Source organism: Gymnoscopelus microlampas (genome assembly GCF_963454915.1).
Source record: "Gymnoscopelus microlampas genome assembly, chromosome: 9".
NCBI classification, from domain to species: domain Eukaryota; kingdom Metazoa; phylum Chordata; class Actinopteri; order Myctophiformes; family Myctophidae; genus Gymnoscopelus; species Gymnoscopelus microlampas.
In genome coordinates, this window is record NC_139946.1 from 53,199,886 (window position 1) to 53,214,125 (window position 14,240).

The window sequence follows — 14,240 nt, forward strand, 5'->3', positions numbered from 1 at the left end:
TATCCAGGAAGCTTGTTATATAGTCTCCAAGTGGTGCAGAAAACAGAGAAAACTACAGTAAGACTTTGGTCTTCAGGTGGAAACAAGAATACCTTATTATGAATGTATTCATATTAGAGGAGAGACATAACCAAAGTCTGGCTGGGGGGCCTATGGTGCAGCACAAGGGCAGATTTCATATCGCCCGCGGCGGCTTCCTTCCTAAAAATGTATTATTTATGGCCCACCAGCACACGGTCATGTGAAATTCATACGCTGAAGTTTTGAAAATAACCTGGGCAAGATATTTTAAGGACTCCTAATTAACCCATTAAGACCTGGAACGCACCTGGAACGCGTGTCACTTTTTGATTTGAGCTAAAAAAAGCATTATTTTACACTTTGGCTATTCAAAAATAGCAGATCTACAAGCTCATAGCGCGGCACCGAGTGCCGCGCTACGAGCTTGTAGATCTGCTATTTTTTTTAAATCGTGAAAATGTGTGCAAATCTTTTAACTCTCTCAGTGCCAATGAAATAAAAATACATGTTCATACTGTGCCAGCAATTTTTTTAAAGTAAAAAAAAGTGCTCAGGAGCCGAGATACAGGCTTTTTCAGTCATAACTTAAACAAGAAGTGACTGGAGCAGCAAATCTTCGGATCACGATATCTTGGATTCTGAACATTCTTTTCCAAAAAAATAAAAAATAATGTTAAATGTTAAAACTCGGGATAACTCGTTCGTGGCACTCAGAGTTAATATATATTGTTTTAAAGCGAACATTTTTAACTCCAATTTCCTTTCCAAGCTTCTGGGGGGCCCTGGAACAACATATTTTGAGATGGGGGTCGGCGGCCAAATACATATCATTTTGGGGGTCCTTGACATGAAAAAGTTTGAGAACCACTTATATAGAAACATACGTTTTTTTCAGAAAACTGTTGGGATTTAGAAGACATTTGTAGAATCGGCCTCAGGTCTTAATGGGTTAGCACATTCTTCAAGATGTATTTTTGTAGAGACCTCTTCACCCTGTGGTTATATTTGGCCACACTGCCGTTTGAACAAAAGACAATGTATTGAACTGTACATAATTATAATATAATTATTATCGTCTCTGTCGGGTGGAAACCTCGCCATGTCCAAAACTATTACTTTTCAGGATTCAAATTCAAAAGCATCAAAAAGTAGCAGATCTACAAGCTCAAAACACGCCGCGTTTCCAGCTTGTAGATCTGCTATTTTGGATGCTTTTGTGTGACGCTGTAGTATGATCAAGTAGGGCATTAATTTACGAAAATAAATAAATCAATACAATACGGAGATAAAAGGCGTCTGCCCGACAACAGCGATACATAACTGCAATACAGTGCATGGCATGCATGTGGGGAAAAAGCACAGCACAGCTTAGTGACTTACATACATTTGGCGTACATTTGGCTACACTGCCAACAAAAGGACTGTGGATATTGTACTGTAGTTAAAATAAGAATAATTGTAATGCTATTTGTTTTATTTCCAGTTTTCGTTTCTTTTTATTTGCAAAAAGGTAATTATTGTTAAGATATATCTGCTTCTGATGGTACTTTGGGGAAGGCCAGTGGTATTGCTTATCCTGAATACTTTGCAGCAAAATGGGATTCATCTGTGATTTTTTTCATAGTGGCCCAAGGTTCCAATTAAGGTACAGTGTGGCAGTAGATGCAGTTGACCCCAAGGCAATTTCATATTTTCAAAAGCCCTGGCATAGAGATGCTGTAGGCAACCAAACAGAGCGACACGTATCCATTCTAAAGGTCCTGATACACTGAAAGCGGTGGATGCTCGGGTCATCAAACACAGTCATTGCTTACAGCGGCTGTAGACACACTGGAGGCGGCAGGCGGGCGCGTAAAAAAACCCTGTTGATGCGTCTTTCAGAGTCAAGGCCGATGCATACTACACTGTGTGTGTGTGTGTGTGTGTGTGAGTCTTGCGTGCGTCCATACCTCTTTCTGAGAGAGCGAGCAGGCCTCTTTGCCGATGGTCTGTAGAGCCACGTGAAGCTGTCCTTCTAGAATGAGCTGTTTGTTGTCCTCCACCACGTAAGCCTGGAGACACACACAGAGACAAGCTGCTGAGTTTGTGTTGTGTTCTGACAGAGGGAACACATCTGGGGAAACCAAATCCTGCAGACTAGTTCAGTTTCGAAAGACTTAGTGTCAGTGATCCCTCAAATAATTGGCAAAACATTAAGATTTTTATAATATAACATTAGTATTAAAAAGTAATACCAAATAACAAAGAACTTAAAAGAATACTACATTAGTTCTAATTGATCCAAGGTGGAACACAATCCACTGATTGATCATTAAAATAAACATGCTCTGAAAATGCACAAGGCCAGGTTACTCTCTTACACACACACACAATGAAAGGATTATCTGCACTCTCTTCAGTTATATTCTTGATTTATTTTTAAATAGATTCACAGCAGCAGCAGTCTATCTAGAGAAACGGACGCGTTTCAGCACGTCGGCCTTCCTCAGCATTTCAGACTACTCAAACTACTCACACACTAGGGCTGTCTACTTTAATAATTGGCAGATATTCGAATATATTCAAATATTATTATTATTATTATAACAATATATACATTTTTCTTTCCAAAGTTATTTATTTAATATTCGAATGTACATATTTTCCCCATATTCGATATTCGAATATTAATTCACCAGCCCTATCACTCTCACACACACACACACACACACACACACACACACACACACACACACACACACACACACACACACACACACACACACACACACACACACACACACACACACACACACACACACACACACACACACACACACACACACACACACACACACACACCTACCCTCAGCAGTGCTAGCACAGTGTAAGACAAGTATAACTACAAGAGAACCTTCATAGCTACCGGCACAGAGAACTCGCCTAAGTCTACAGTCCACTACAGTTATGCACAGAGCCCTATCGCTCTGGCCCTTACCTTCCAGAGGACGATGATGTCCAGGTCCAAGTCGTTGCACTTCCTGACCACGGCGGCGATGTCGGCGCCCAACGCCGCTTCCGGCCACCGGCTCCTGGCCTGCTGGGGCGCTGCCGCGGCGCCCGCCCTCCGCGCCGCTGCCGCCGCGTAATGCCGGAAGAAGAAGTCCGCACACGGTGTGGAAGAGCTAATGATCTGCAAGGAGAAGGACGAAGCACGTCGGCATGGATTGGCTTATAGATAGGCTGCACAACATGCTTCCACAGAAGACATGCTGGCTTCTCAGTGGCGTTCCCAGGATTTACATTTAGGGCAGTTGAGACCCCCCCCCACCCTCTATTACCCCCAAAAAAGGAATTTGAACTCAATCGAAAATCGGCGATCGAAAACCGGCGAAAGTTGGCGTTTTCAAGATGTTTTGTCCTTTATCTCTGGAACAGAAGGTCCAATCTGCTCAGTTCAAAGCTTGTTGGATGCGTGACTTTGAGGACATTAAGCACACAATGATACATTTTCGGGTTATTTGTTTTTTTTAGGGGAGGCGAGAGATCTTAGTTGGGAAGGCGACCGCCTGCCCTGCCTCTACAGTGGGTACGCCACTGTGGCTTCTACGGAATCCAAATTGCTTTAATCAGTCGTGGCGACTGAGAACTTTAATCCGTGCGTTAGCCCTGGCGGCGCTACGTTTTAGCATGTCATCATAAACAACCGCACTCACAAGTAGTAAGTAGTAGTCTTTCAAAGCTTTTAATGCAGCAGCAGGCCTATTGGCCTTCGTCAGCGTACGAACCACCTCAGCGGAAGTAACCTATATATTCATTTCCAAAACATCATTAATTATGTACATCACATCCTTTCCAGTCCCATCATTAATGCAATTCCAAACTATTAGACCTACAGCTTAACAATGATACAACTAAGGGTTTGAAAATATACAATACACACGGTACACAAATCCCACCAGAAACCACAGCCAACTAATATTGTTCTCTTCAAGGTTAATTCCTCATTTAACCATTTAGGAAAGACTGCATCTAGAGAATGAATCCAGGACGCTTCTCTTTGCAACAATAACCTCCTCCTCCTGTCTCCTCCTCCATTTCAGGGATTGACTACTTTGATTCCTTGAAATCTGAGTATACACATTTCATGACCTGTGGCATTAAAAATGCCTATTTTTGGCATGTCATTATAGGTGAATTTAAAAATACAAAAAAATACATATATATCAAAACTTTTCTTTTGTATTTCCATAATACCAAAATAGCAGATCTACAAGCTCACAGCACATTGCGGTGTGAGCTTGTAAATCAGCTGTATTTTTGTATTGGTGTAAGTGATATTTTTGGTTAAAGCTAGTGTAAGTGATATTCCATTTAGAACTGAGGCCCATTCTAAAAAAGGCCTCTAAATCCTGACCTAGTTTTCTGAAACACTTCAAATATTTATTCAAAAATTACAACAAATGTATGTTGCTATATACTGTACATAGCGTTCCCGTCCTGAAAGGTATAGTTACAAATAGGGGTTCCCGCCCAAAACGGGTTAAACAAGAAGTTAAAAGGTAATGCTCTATATTCTGATAGTAATCATGGTTCTACAGTGTTGGTTCAGTAACAGGGGTCTCTCTCTCTCCAGCTCTTTAATAAATAGAAAATACATTTTCTCAGGTACATCCAAGCAGGGAACTAAATCAATTTGTCAGCTTTAATTTTTGTGTTCCAGTTCCAATTATGTCTGCTCATTTCTGTTGTTTTCATCACTTCCAATCTCACTTGTTTATCTGTCCTCTGAACAAAATTGGATAACATTTTTATCCCGACCTGACAACGTGTTGTCTGTTTAGTACTGCAGTGGAATACAATTTGAAATGTATTTCTCATCGTGGATAGCCGGTACATTGAAAATACCCAAGATATTTAAAGGGACTACACCATGAATTTTAACTTTTCCTTCCTTTTTGTGTGTTTTTGGTCTCCCCTACCTCTCTTCTATCCCCAAAAATACCCCAGTTTGAACACTCAGGCTTTCACAGCATATCTGGGGTTTTATGTAAATTGGTCTCAAAACAGGCAAACTGATTTCCCCCCGTTTGTGACGTCACATGTGATACCTACTTTATACAGTATAATCCCTCCCGTTTTTCAGTTCCAACATTTCAAACATTTTTTTTCTAACTTTTTCCACACACAACCAGGAGATAACATGCATACAAACTGGCTCAATAGCGCCACATGTCAAACAGGACAATGTGGTATTGCAGGTGAAAGTGCTTTATAAGCCAGAGAGAAGTTAGTTGGAATGAGTATATCTGAGGCTTGATTTAGGCTCAAACCTTTTGAAAAACGTTTGAGGGACATAAACAATATGATATTAAATACTGGTTATAGTAACATACTCTACCATACACATTGGATGAAATAATGTTTTATTAATTAAAATGTGTTCTCGATAGCAGCTTTAAATACATATTGTTACACATAATGTTGATTAGACATTTTTCCGTGCGCGTTTCACTGAACACATTGAGAAACAGATAATGAAAAAGACTTCATCATACCTGTTCCGTTCCCAGACTCAGGTCTGCAAAAGTGTATTTGTCTGTGGTGCCCGAGGTAGCTGGAAATGAATGCACAAAGAAAGAGACAGATTGAAAACCCATATGTCATTATGACACAGGTCACTGTGACATCAGGTCTGATCACATCAGGCCTGTAGAGGTGCAACAATTACTACAACTAATCAATGTAATCGATTATATATAAACTAGACCATACCCGCCGTCGGGGGATATGGGCACCCACGCTTGTTTCACGCACATGATTTGGCAACCCGGGAGCCAGCGAACACAAAAACGCTAATAAACAGCTGACATTTGGGGAAAACGGAAAAACGGGCGTCGGTGTTCCGTGCACATGGTAATGGTCAATGTCTGTGTGCAAATGCAGATCGATTGCTCTCCAGCCACTGAGGAGAACCGGGCAGAAGGCTCACCGCACACACAGAGCTTTGTAGAATTATAGGAGGATAAATGAATACATAAAAACGGATTAATAATCAATCCCTATTTTGGACATGACATTATAGGCTTTTTTTTTTTAATGACCAAACATCCCTAAATGAGTGAAAATAGCCAATCTAATCTAAAAGCTCACAACACGCTGAAACGCGATGCATTGAGAGCTTGTACATTTGATATGAGTTTGTACATGTGAACTTGTACAACTGCTATTTCCACTATTTTGCACATCTGCTGTTTTCACTATTTGTGCACGACACCGTTGTGCGATGATTTATAAAATAACGCTATATGACTTGAACCCTATATGGTTGACCGGAGTCCCTTCAGGGCTCTATCCTTGTGTTTTTTCTGTTTCTGTTATTTTGGGGAAAGCTTTCGCAGGAAAATAGCAGATCGACAGTGCGACGCGCTGTGAGCTTGTCGATCTGCTATTTCCTGCGAAAGCTTTAACCACAATAAGGATGCTGTGGTTTAAGTGGTTCATTGGTAAATCGAATTGTTGATACAGGTTTTATTTAAAATGTTTAAAAAAAACGCATCTAGATTATTCAATGAATAGAAAAAGTAATTGATAGAAATCGCTCAGAAAATAATCAAGTACACTATACCTTGGTGGGGGTTGCATTGCGTGGCCCTGAAACATAGCTTGGATTTTTCTCTGCTGCTCAGTTTCCAGTCTGGAGGAGAGGAGAGGAGAGGAGGGTTAGGAGGAGACAGTTCATGCTTCAAAATAAAAAACTTCCAAACCCGTTGAACCTGTGGACGTGATGTGGAATAGTGTTGAAGTGTTTTGTGAGAACAAACAAACCTTTGTCCTCAGCGGGGTTGATGCACTTGTGGAGCCGCCAGTCTCTACTGCTGCTGGACACCTGGACGATGTGGAACTCACGGACACCCGCTTCACTCTGACACAAGGACAGATAGACAGACGGAATGATGCAGCGTTAATTTTGTCGACTAAAACTATGACGAAAAATGTTGGTTGACTACCTTTTTTCACTGACGAAAACTAAATAAAAACTAAATAAAAACGAAATAAAAACTAAGCTATGATGACTAAAACTAAGACTAAATATATTGACAATTTCGTCAACAAATAAAAACTAGACTATAATGTTAGAGAGAGACTAGTGGAGAAGAGATCCAGTAGAACTAAAAGACAAGTACTTTTATGGTTGGTTGCGCTAGGGTGTGCATGCTGAAAATAGCAGAACTCGCTTGTAGATCGGCTATTTTCAGCATGCAACCAAGTGTAGAATCCGCCGTTACGACACCATCAAGGCACCGCCAACATACATTTTAGTCGACTAAATCAACTGTCGATTTAGTCGACTATAATCTTATATTTTGTCGACTGAAACTAAATAAAAACTAAAACATTTCAGATGACTAAAATATGACTAAAACTAAATGGAATTTGATTCAAAAGACTATGACTAAAACCAAATCAACACTAGAATGATGGGAAACTAAATAGTAGAGGCCCCGGTAGGAGGGGTCCACGTGCAACCCCCCCCCCCCCCAATTTAATGTTTGTTTATTCATCAAGATAATGTTGCAAGTCAATAAAGTTTACCGACTTCCAGTCATACCCAATTTATGCAATTCCATTATCGTTAAAGAGCGCCCCAGTGTGCAGAAATGGTCAAATGCATTCTTAGCGGCGCTAGCCGCTCTATAACGGGTCCTGCTCTATACCTGACTTTGTCCGTGTTCACCGTCAACGCTCTGATTGGTTAGACACGTCAACGCTCTGATTGGTCAGACACGTCAACGCTCTGATTGGTCAGACACGTCAACGCTCTGATTGGTCAGACACGTCAACAAAGTGATTGGATCTGGCATGTCTGTATTGAGGAGGCTTGTAGGTACCCAAGGAGTGTGAAAATTTGACCACATCACAACCACCCTCCGTTCACTCCACTGGCTCCCCATCACCTTCAGGACTGAATACAAGACCTCCCTTCTGACTCATCAGTGCATCCACGGCAAAGCCCCCCCCCCCCACCTCAAAGAACTTCTCAAACCAAAACCCTCCACTCGAAACCTTCGCTCGTCCAACACCAACCTTCTCCTTGCCCCCACGACCAACCGCACCATGGGCGACCGCACTTTCTGCTCCACTGGCCCACGCCTGTGGAATGGCCTCCCCGACCACTTGAATCTACCGATGCTTTTGAAAACGGACTCAAAACATACTTTTTTAAAACAAACCTAAAGCTTTTAACTTTAATTCGTTTTTAATCAACTTTTTACCCCAAGAAGGGTCTTCTTGTTGCTGAATGTTTTTTTTTGTTTTTGTTTTTGTCTTGCCTTTGTTATTTTTGTGCTATTTGTTTTTAAACCCTGTAGCACTGTGATTTGCAAAAATGCGTTATAAATTAAATGTATTATTATGGTATAGGTACTGTATTTAGTCCCCTTCCCGACAAGGTAGCATGACATGGCTGGTCCCGTTGGAAACATGAGGTTGTCTAGAACCAAATAGTATCTCTAACTTTGGGCTCCCTCAAAATGTGAGCGTGCCACAGTGTCCAAAGGACAGTCTCGTCGGCGTTCCTGCCAGCAATCGGATATTTTCAACGAAAGCTTTCCCCACAATAACAGAAAACTGTAAACACACTAGCATAGAGCCCTGAGGGACTCCAGTCAGCCCGTATAGGGTTCAGGCGGTTAAGAGGCTCACCATGTTGAGGGTTTTCCACTAGGGTTTAGGCGGTTAGGAGGCTCACCATGTTGATGTTCTCCACGTCGATGAAGACCAGCATGCTGCCGTTGGTCCTCTCTCCCGACGTCTCCTCAGGTGGAATGTTACTGCGGCAGGCCGTGGCCCGCACGCTCAGCGAGCGACTGGCACAGATGAACACCGTGTGACGCAGGACACGATGGCTGAGAGAGAGAGAGAGAGAGTGAAGGGGTTAAGGACATTATTAAACAGAAAATACATTTTCAGGTCGGGATACCAATGTTATCCAATCAGGATAGAGAACTCAGTCAGGATATAGATTAAACAAGTGACATTGGAAGTGATGACACAGAGAAATGAGCTGACAGAATTGGAGCTGGGACACTATAAAAATTGAGCTGATAAATGGGTATTCTCTCCTGATTAGCAGAAATGTTGCCATCTACTGTACCTGTAAATGTATTTTCTGTTTATTAAAGAGCTGGAGAGACGGGGAGACTCCTGTTACTGAACAAACACTATATAGCAATGATTACTATGAGAATATAGAGCTTTAACCTTTTAATACAACATCTTTGTTTTCTCAAAGAAACTAGAATATCAGGTAAAAGAGTAGCCTAGCATCTATCTAAATAACATCCTGGTCGAGCAAAACAAATCTAAGTGAAAAAAACGTGAACCAAGTGACCAAGATGCAGAGTGCCTGCATAGTAAACTAGCATCAAAGAGGGGTGGAATCTTAAACCACTTGAACCTCAGCATCTCTATACTGGGGGGAATGTTTGCCTCACAACGTGTTGCCTTGCGACGCATTGTGAGCTTGTTGATTTTTGCCATAGAGATTTGATGTTGATAAGTAGCCTCGGGAACCAACAGTTACGAGCCATGTGGCCCATAGGGCAGGAGCCTATCTCCATTTTTGGAGATAGGCAGTTGGGTGTTAAATGTCTTGCTTTAGAGTCACATTGACATGGCCGGGAATCGAACCTGGGACCTTCTGCTTCCCAGGCAGGCATCTAGCCATTCAGCTATGGTCGCACCCCCATAATTTAAATGTTGCACGTGTAATCCAACCAACAAAAAACCTGGCATTAAAGTTAGTCACCATTAAAGGAAGTGAGAAGCGGTCCAAAATAAAATCTCTGATGCGGTCAACAGCGCCAGAGATACTCTTGGTAAATTGCTAAAGTCTAGCCATCAACACTTCTGACAATCTGAAACTTGCAATACATAATACCAATACAGTATGTCACTAAAAGTTGTGCATAGTCGGTTTGCCACATTTGTGACTGACGACCATAAACGATACAGAGCCTCCCTGACAATATCGCAGAGACAGTTTGTTTATTTTTGGACCACAATTCTTATATGAGACGATTCTAAGATGGCCCATTGTTATTCTCCATAGAGAAATTACTTATCGACACAGGGGATGAACGAGTGACGTCAGGACTTCTTCTGTACTCAATAAGTCCTCTTCCACTGAGGCCCCTTTGAATGCCAGGCCCACCTGACCTACTTGAGGAGGGGGGTGATGAGGGGCGGGCCTTGAGGAGAGGTGTGCTGTCCGTCATCTGAGACACACGCTGCTGTTGCTACCCTCAGTGACATTAACCCATTCCAGCCGGGAAAGTGTCTACAAAATGTCTTCTAAATCCTCACAGTTTTCTGAAAGACTTTATGTCGCAATAATATCAGTGGTTCTCAAACCTTTTCATGTCAGGAACCCCCAAAAATATATATTCAAACATTTGCACACATATTCAAGATTTTTCTAAAAAATAGCAGATCTACAAGCTCATAGGGCGGCACTCGGTGCCGCGCTATGAGCTTGTATATCTGCTATTTTTCAATAGCCAAAGTATAAAATAATGGTTATATCTAAAATCTAAAAATGACACAGATGCGTTCCAGGGTTGAAAGGTGGTTAAAGCAGTGGTTCTCTAAGTGGGGTCCGGGGACCCCCAGGGGTCCTTGAGGGGGTTCCAGGGGGTCCCCAGCTAAATGAGAGCTAGTTAGGAACCAAAAGTACCCAACGGAGTCTGTAACTCAGAGAGTGTACAAATGGAACCAAATGGACCCGTTCCATTTGTGCACTCTCTGAGTTAAACTAAAACTGATTTTACAGTGAGGATTGGGCACCCAGAGATAAAACAATACCATCAAATTCTGGGCTTTGGCCCGAACGCCTATCAAATAAAAGGGTCCTTGAAATTAAAAAGCTTTGAGAATGACTGCTAGAGCTGTAAAACATCTCTTGGGGGACATCTTTTCAAATGGGGGGCTAGTATGTGTCAATTTAGGGGTCCTTGACATGAAAAGGTTTGGCTCAGAGGTCTTCAACAGGGGGTCCGGGACCCCTAGGGTGTCCTCAGAGTTACTACAGGGGTTCCGCCAAATCTTTGTGTGATATGATATATTTTTTTTTACATTAACCCTAGCATCCCTTTTTGGAGGAGAACTTTAGCCAAAAATGAGTCTACACCTATGAGTTATAGGTGTAGAGGGGAAAAAAGAGCAGCAAAAACCTATCCGAAACACAATGTTATACAATATAGAGGGGGTCCCTGGCTTCATCTCTCTCTCAGCTAGGGGGTCCTTCGCCTGAAAACGTTGAAGACCCCTGGTTTGGCTTAAAGGACCACTGAAGGTAGACAGGGAGAGTTGCTTCAAAGTAATATTTATATCCTTTTTTCCTCATTACTTTGTGCAGTCCAATGTCATGACCAATACTTTCAGTAAAAATGTGTCAATTTGGGGGCCAAGGGACGACAAGGGGTACCCTTACAGGACCAGTAACTCAGGGTGTGTGCAAATGGGAACCACTAGATTTTGTCCAGTAAGGATTTGGACAAAATCTATGGAATGGGACCTCAATCTACACTGGTAGATTGAGGTCCCATTCCATAGATTTTTTATTTATTTATCAAAACTGGGCCTGTGGCCTAATGCATATCAAACTGGGCCTGTGGCCTAATGCATATCAAACTGGGCCTGTGGCCTAACGCATATCAAACTGGGCCTACTTGAAGTGAAAAAGGTTCTGAATCAATGCTCTAAAACAGTGGTTCTCAAAGTGGGCTCCAGGGGCTCTAAATTGTCCCTTACAATTCTTTAACTCTGACAGGATACAAATGGAACCAAATGGACCCGTCGGGGGGTTCATTTGGTTCCATTTGTACACAGACTTAAGGGGGGTCCTTGAAATGTAACAGAACCACTGCTCTAAAAGCGTTTCTCCATTAGCAGTGCAGACTAAACCGGTTTAAACTGGTTTGTCCAGGCTTTAACACACGATGTCCTGGGTGGAGGAGAGGTCATCCTCCTCCTCATCATCATCTTCATCTTCGTCCTGGGAGGAGGAGCAAGCAGCCTGCTGGGCGTCGTCGCCGCCCGCCGCCATCATCTGCGCCTGCTGAGCGGCCTGCTGCATCTGCAGCCACTCCTGCTGGGCCAGCTCCGTCTGCTGCTGCCTGGCGGCCGCGAACAGCTCCTGCTGCTGCCGGAGGAGCTCCTCCTCGGGCACGCCCAGGTTCTCCAGGCGGGAGCTGGCCTTGCGCCTCTTCAGCGCCACCGTCTTGCACTCCTGCAGGACGGCCTTGACGTCGGCCACGTACGCCGCGAAGCCCAGGCTCTCCAGGGAGCCGATGACGTGCTCCGGGGAGATGGTGGTCTTCTTGGAGGCGTTGCAGATCTCGTTGGCCTCCGAGGACACCAGGTGGATGAACTCGGTGCAGCACTTCACCACCAGCTCGCGGGCGTCGTTGGCCAGCCGCACGCTGGGGAGGGTCTCTTTGATCATCTTGTTGATGGCCGCCCGGGGGACGGTCAGGTCGTCTTCGTTGGTTCCGGTGGAGGAAGCCATCGTCACGGTTTGGGGGGGAAACCAAAAGCAATTCCTTCTTGGATGAAAGCCAGGGGGGGCTCACGGCTGAATGAGTTAGTTTAATGATACACTTTATCGTAAGGGTCTTAAGATACTGGTCTGACTACCAACGGAATATTAAGCTTACTGCGCTTTCGGCTCCTTGTGTAAGCAGTGAATGATCAGAGAAGAAAATCGGTCGGAATAGCAATTGTTACTGCCTTTTGCAGTCTGTGTGTTCTGGGTTTTAAGCCGAGCTCCCTCCATGCTTGCTAATATAAAGTAACGTGTCAGACTTTTCCAAATATGGGGGTGGGTGCCCAAATATGGAGTTCCAGGTCAGTCTAGCTGTGATATGTAGGTTCATGACGTCAGACTGGCCTTCAAGTACTCTGATGGTCAATACAAGGTAGGTAACCATAGCAACCTGATATCAATAAGCATGGTAGGGCCCAAGCAAGGATACGGCGCCCCTGAAGGGCCAGCATTGTGTGGAAATGACCGCACCCTTTCTGTCACAAACTCCTTTGATGAATGAGGCCCCCTGTATTTTGAACAGAGCAACCTTGCAAAGTTTCTAAAATGACAGCCAATTTTGTAAATCATGTGGAATGTGGAAGCTGTCTCAGGGACTTTTATTGAAACGGTTCTAAATCTTGTCTTTGGACTCAAGGGCGCCGACACTGTGGGTGCCTCGGGGCTAAAGCACCCAGGAGAAATGACGAGCACCCATCACAAACTCATCACAAAAACAATTAAAAGAAAAAACCTCCGAAATCTACTTCATGGAGTAATTTTTTTGTACCAAAATAACCGAATTAACTGCATTTAAAGTAACAAAGAAGGCACAGGCGCGCTGGCCACGTGCGTTGTGCACCCCAGTAGTGCTGACATAAATCGGTGCCCCTGTTTGGACCTTTATTATCTCTGCCAGGCCGAAGGCAAAGAGGTGAAGGTTATGTTTTCACTAGTCTGTGTGCGAGTCTATTACTAATCTCGCAAACCGCAGGCAGGCAAGCAGAATGGCAATAGGTCAGTGTTTCCCAAACTTTTAAACTCGAGACCCAACAGCGTGTCCACAGCACCCTATATGAAGCCACAGCATGTGCACACACACACACACACACACACACACACGGGACAGACCCTAGTGTCAGGCCAACCTTCGGCATGTATATCTCTAGCTAGTGTCACAGTAACAAGCAAACACAATGGGATTGAATAATTAAAGTTGCATGTTCTTTTCGTTTGATTTCAAGATTTTACTGGCAACCAGTGTTGATTTCGTCGACTAAAACTATGACGAAAAATGTTCGTCGACTACCTTTTATCACTGATGAAAACTAAATAAAAACAAAATAAAAACTAAGCTATGATGACTAAAACTAAGACTAAATATATTGACAATTTCGTCAACAAATAAAAACTAGACTAAACTGTTAGAGAGAGACTAGTGGAGAAGAGATCCAGTAGAACTAAAAGAAAAGTCATCTTATGTTTGGTTGCGCTCGGGTGTTGCGCTCTGAAAATAGCAGATCTACAAGCTCACAACGCGTCGCAGTGCGACGCGTTGTGAGCTTGTAGATCGGCTATTTTCAGCATGCAACCAAGTGCAAAATCAGTCATTACGACACCATCAAGGCACCGCCAACATACATTTTAGTCGACT

General features: G+C 43.2%; 2 protein-coding genes across 4 annotated transcripts in view; both read right to left on the reverse strand.

Moving 5' to 3' along the window:
* Window positions 1-14,240, reverse strand: part of trappc8 (trafficking protein particle complex subunit 8) — an 83,330-nt gene that overhangs the window by 20,738 nt on the left and 48,352 nt on the right. For all 3 annotated transcript variants that reach the window (XM_084066755.1, XM_084066754.1, XM_084066753.1), the window contains 6 exons: window positions 8,753-8,909; window positions 6,829-6,925; window positions 6,629-6,697; window positions 5,559-5,617; window positions 2,999-3,193; window positions 1,971-2,072 (listed from right to left, as the gene is read on the reverse strand). In XM_084066755.1, the coding sequence (XP_083922881.1) occupies window positions 1,971-2,072; window positions 2,999-3,193; window positions 5,559-5,617; window positions 6,629-6,697; window positions 6,829-6,925; window positions 8,753-8,909 (679 nt within the window). The remainder of the gene's footprint in view (window positions 1-1,970; window positions 2,073-2,998; window positions 3,194-5,558; window positions 5,618-6,628; window positions 6,698-6,828; window positions 6,926-8,752; window positions 8,910-14,240) is intronic.
* LOC311052453 (protein Dr1-like) lies at window positions 11,993-12,571 on the reverse strand (the record flags this gene model as incomplete). Its single annotated transcript, XM_084067413.1, has 1 exon — window positions 11,993-12,571. One exon carries the CDS (start codon window positions 12,569-12,571, stop codon window positions 11,993-11,995), a length of 579 nt encoding a protein of 192 aa, XP_083923539.1.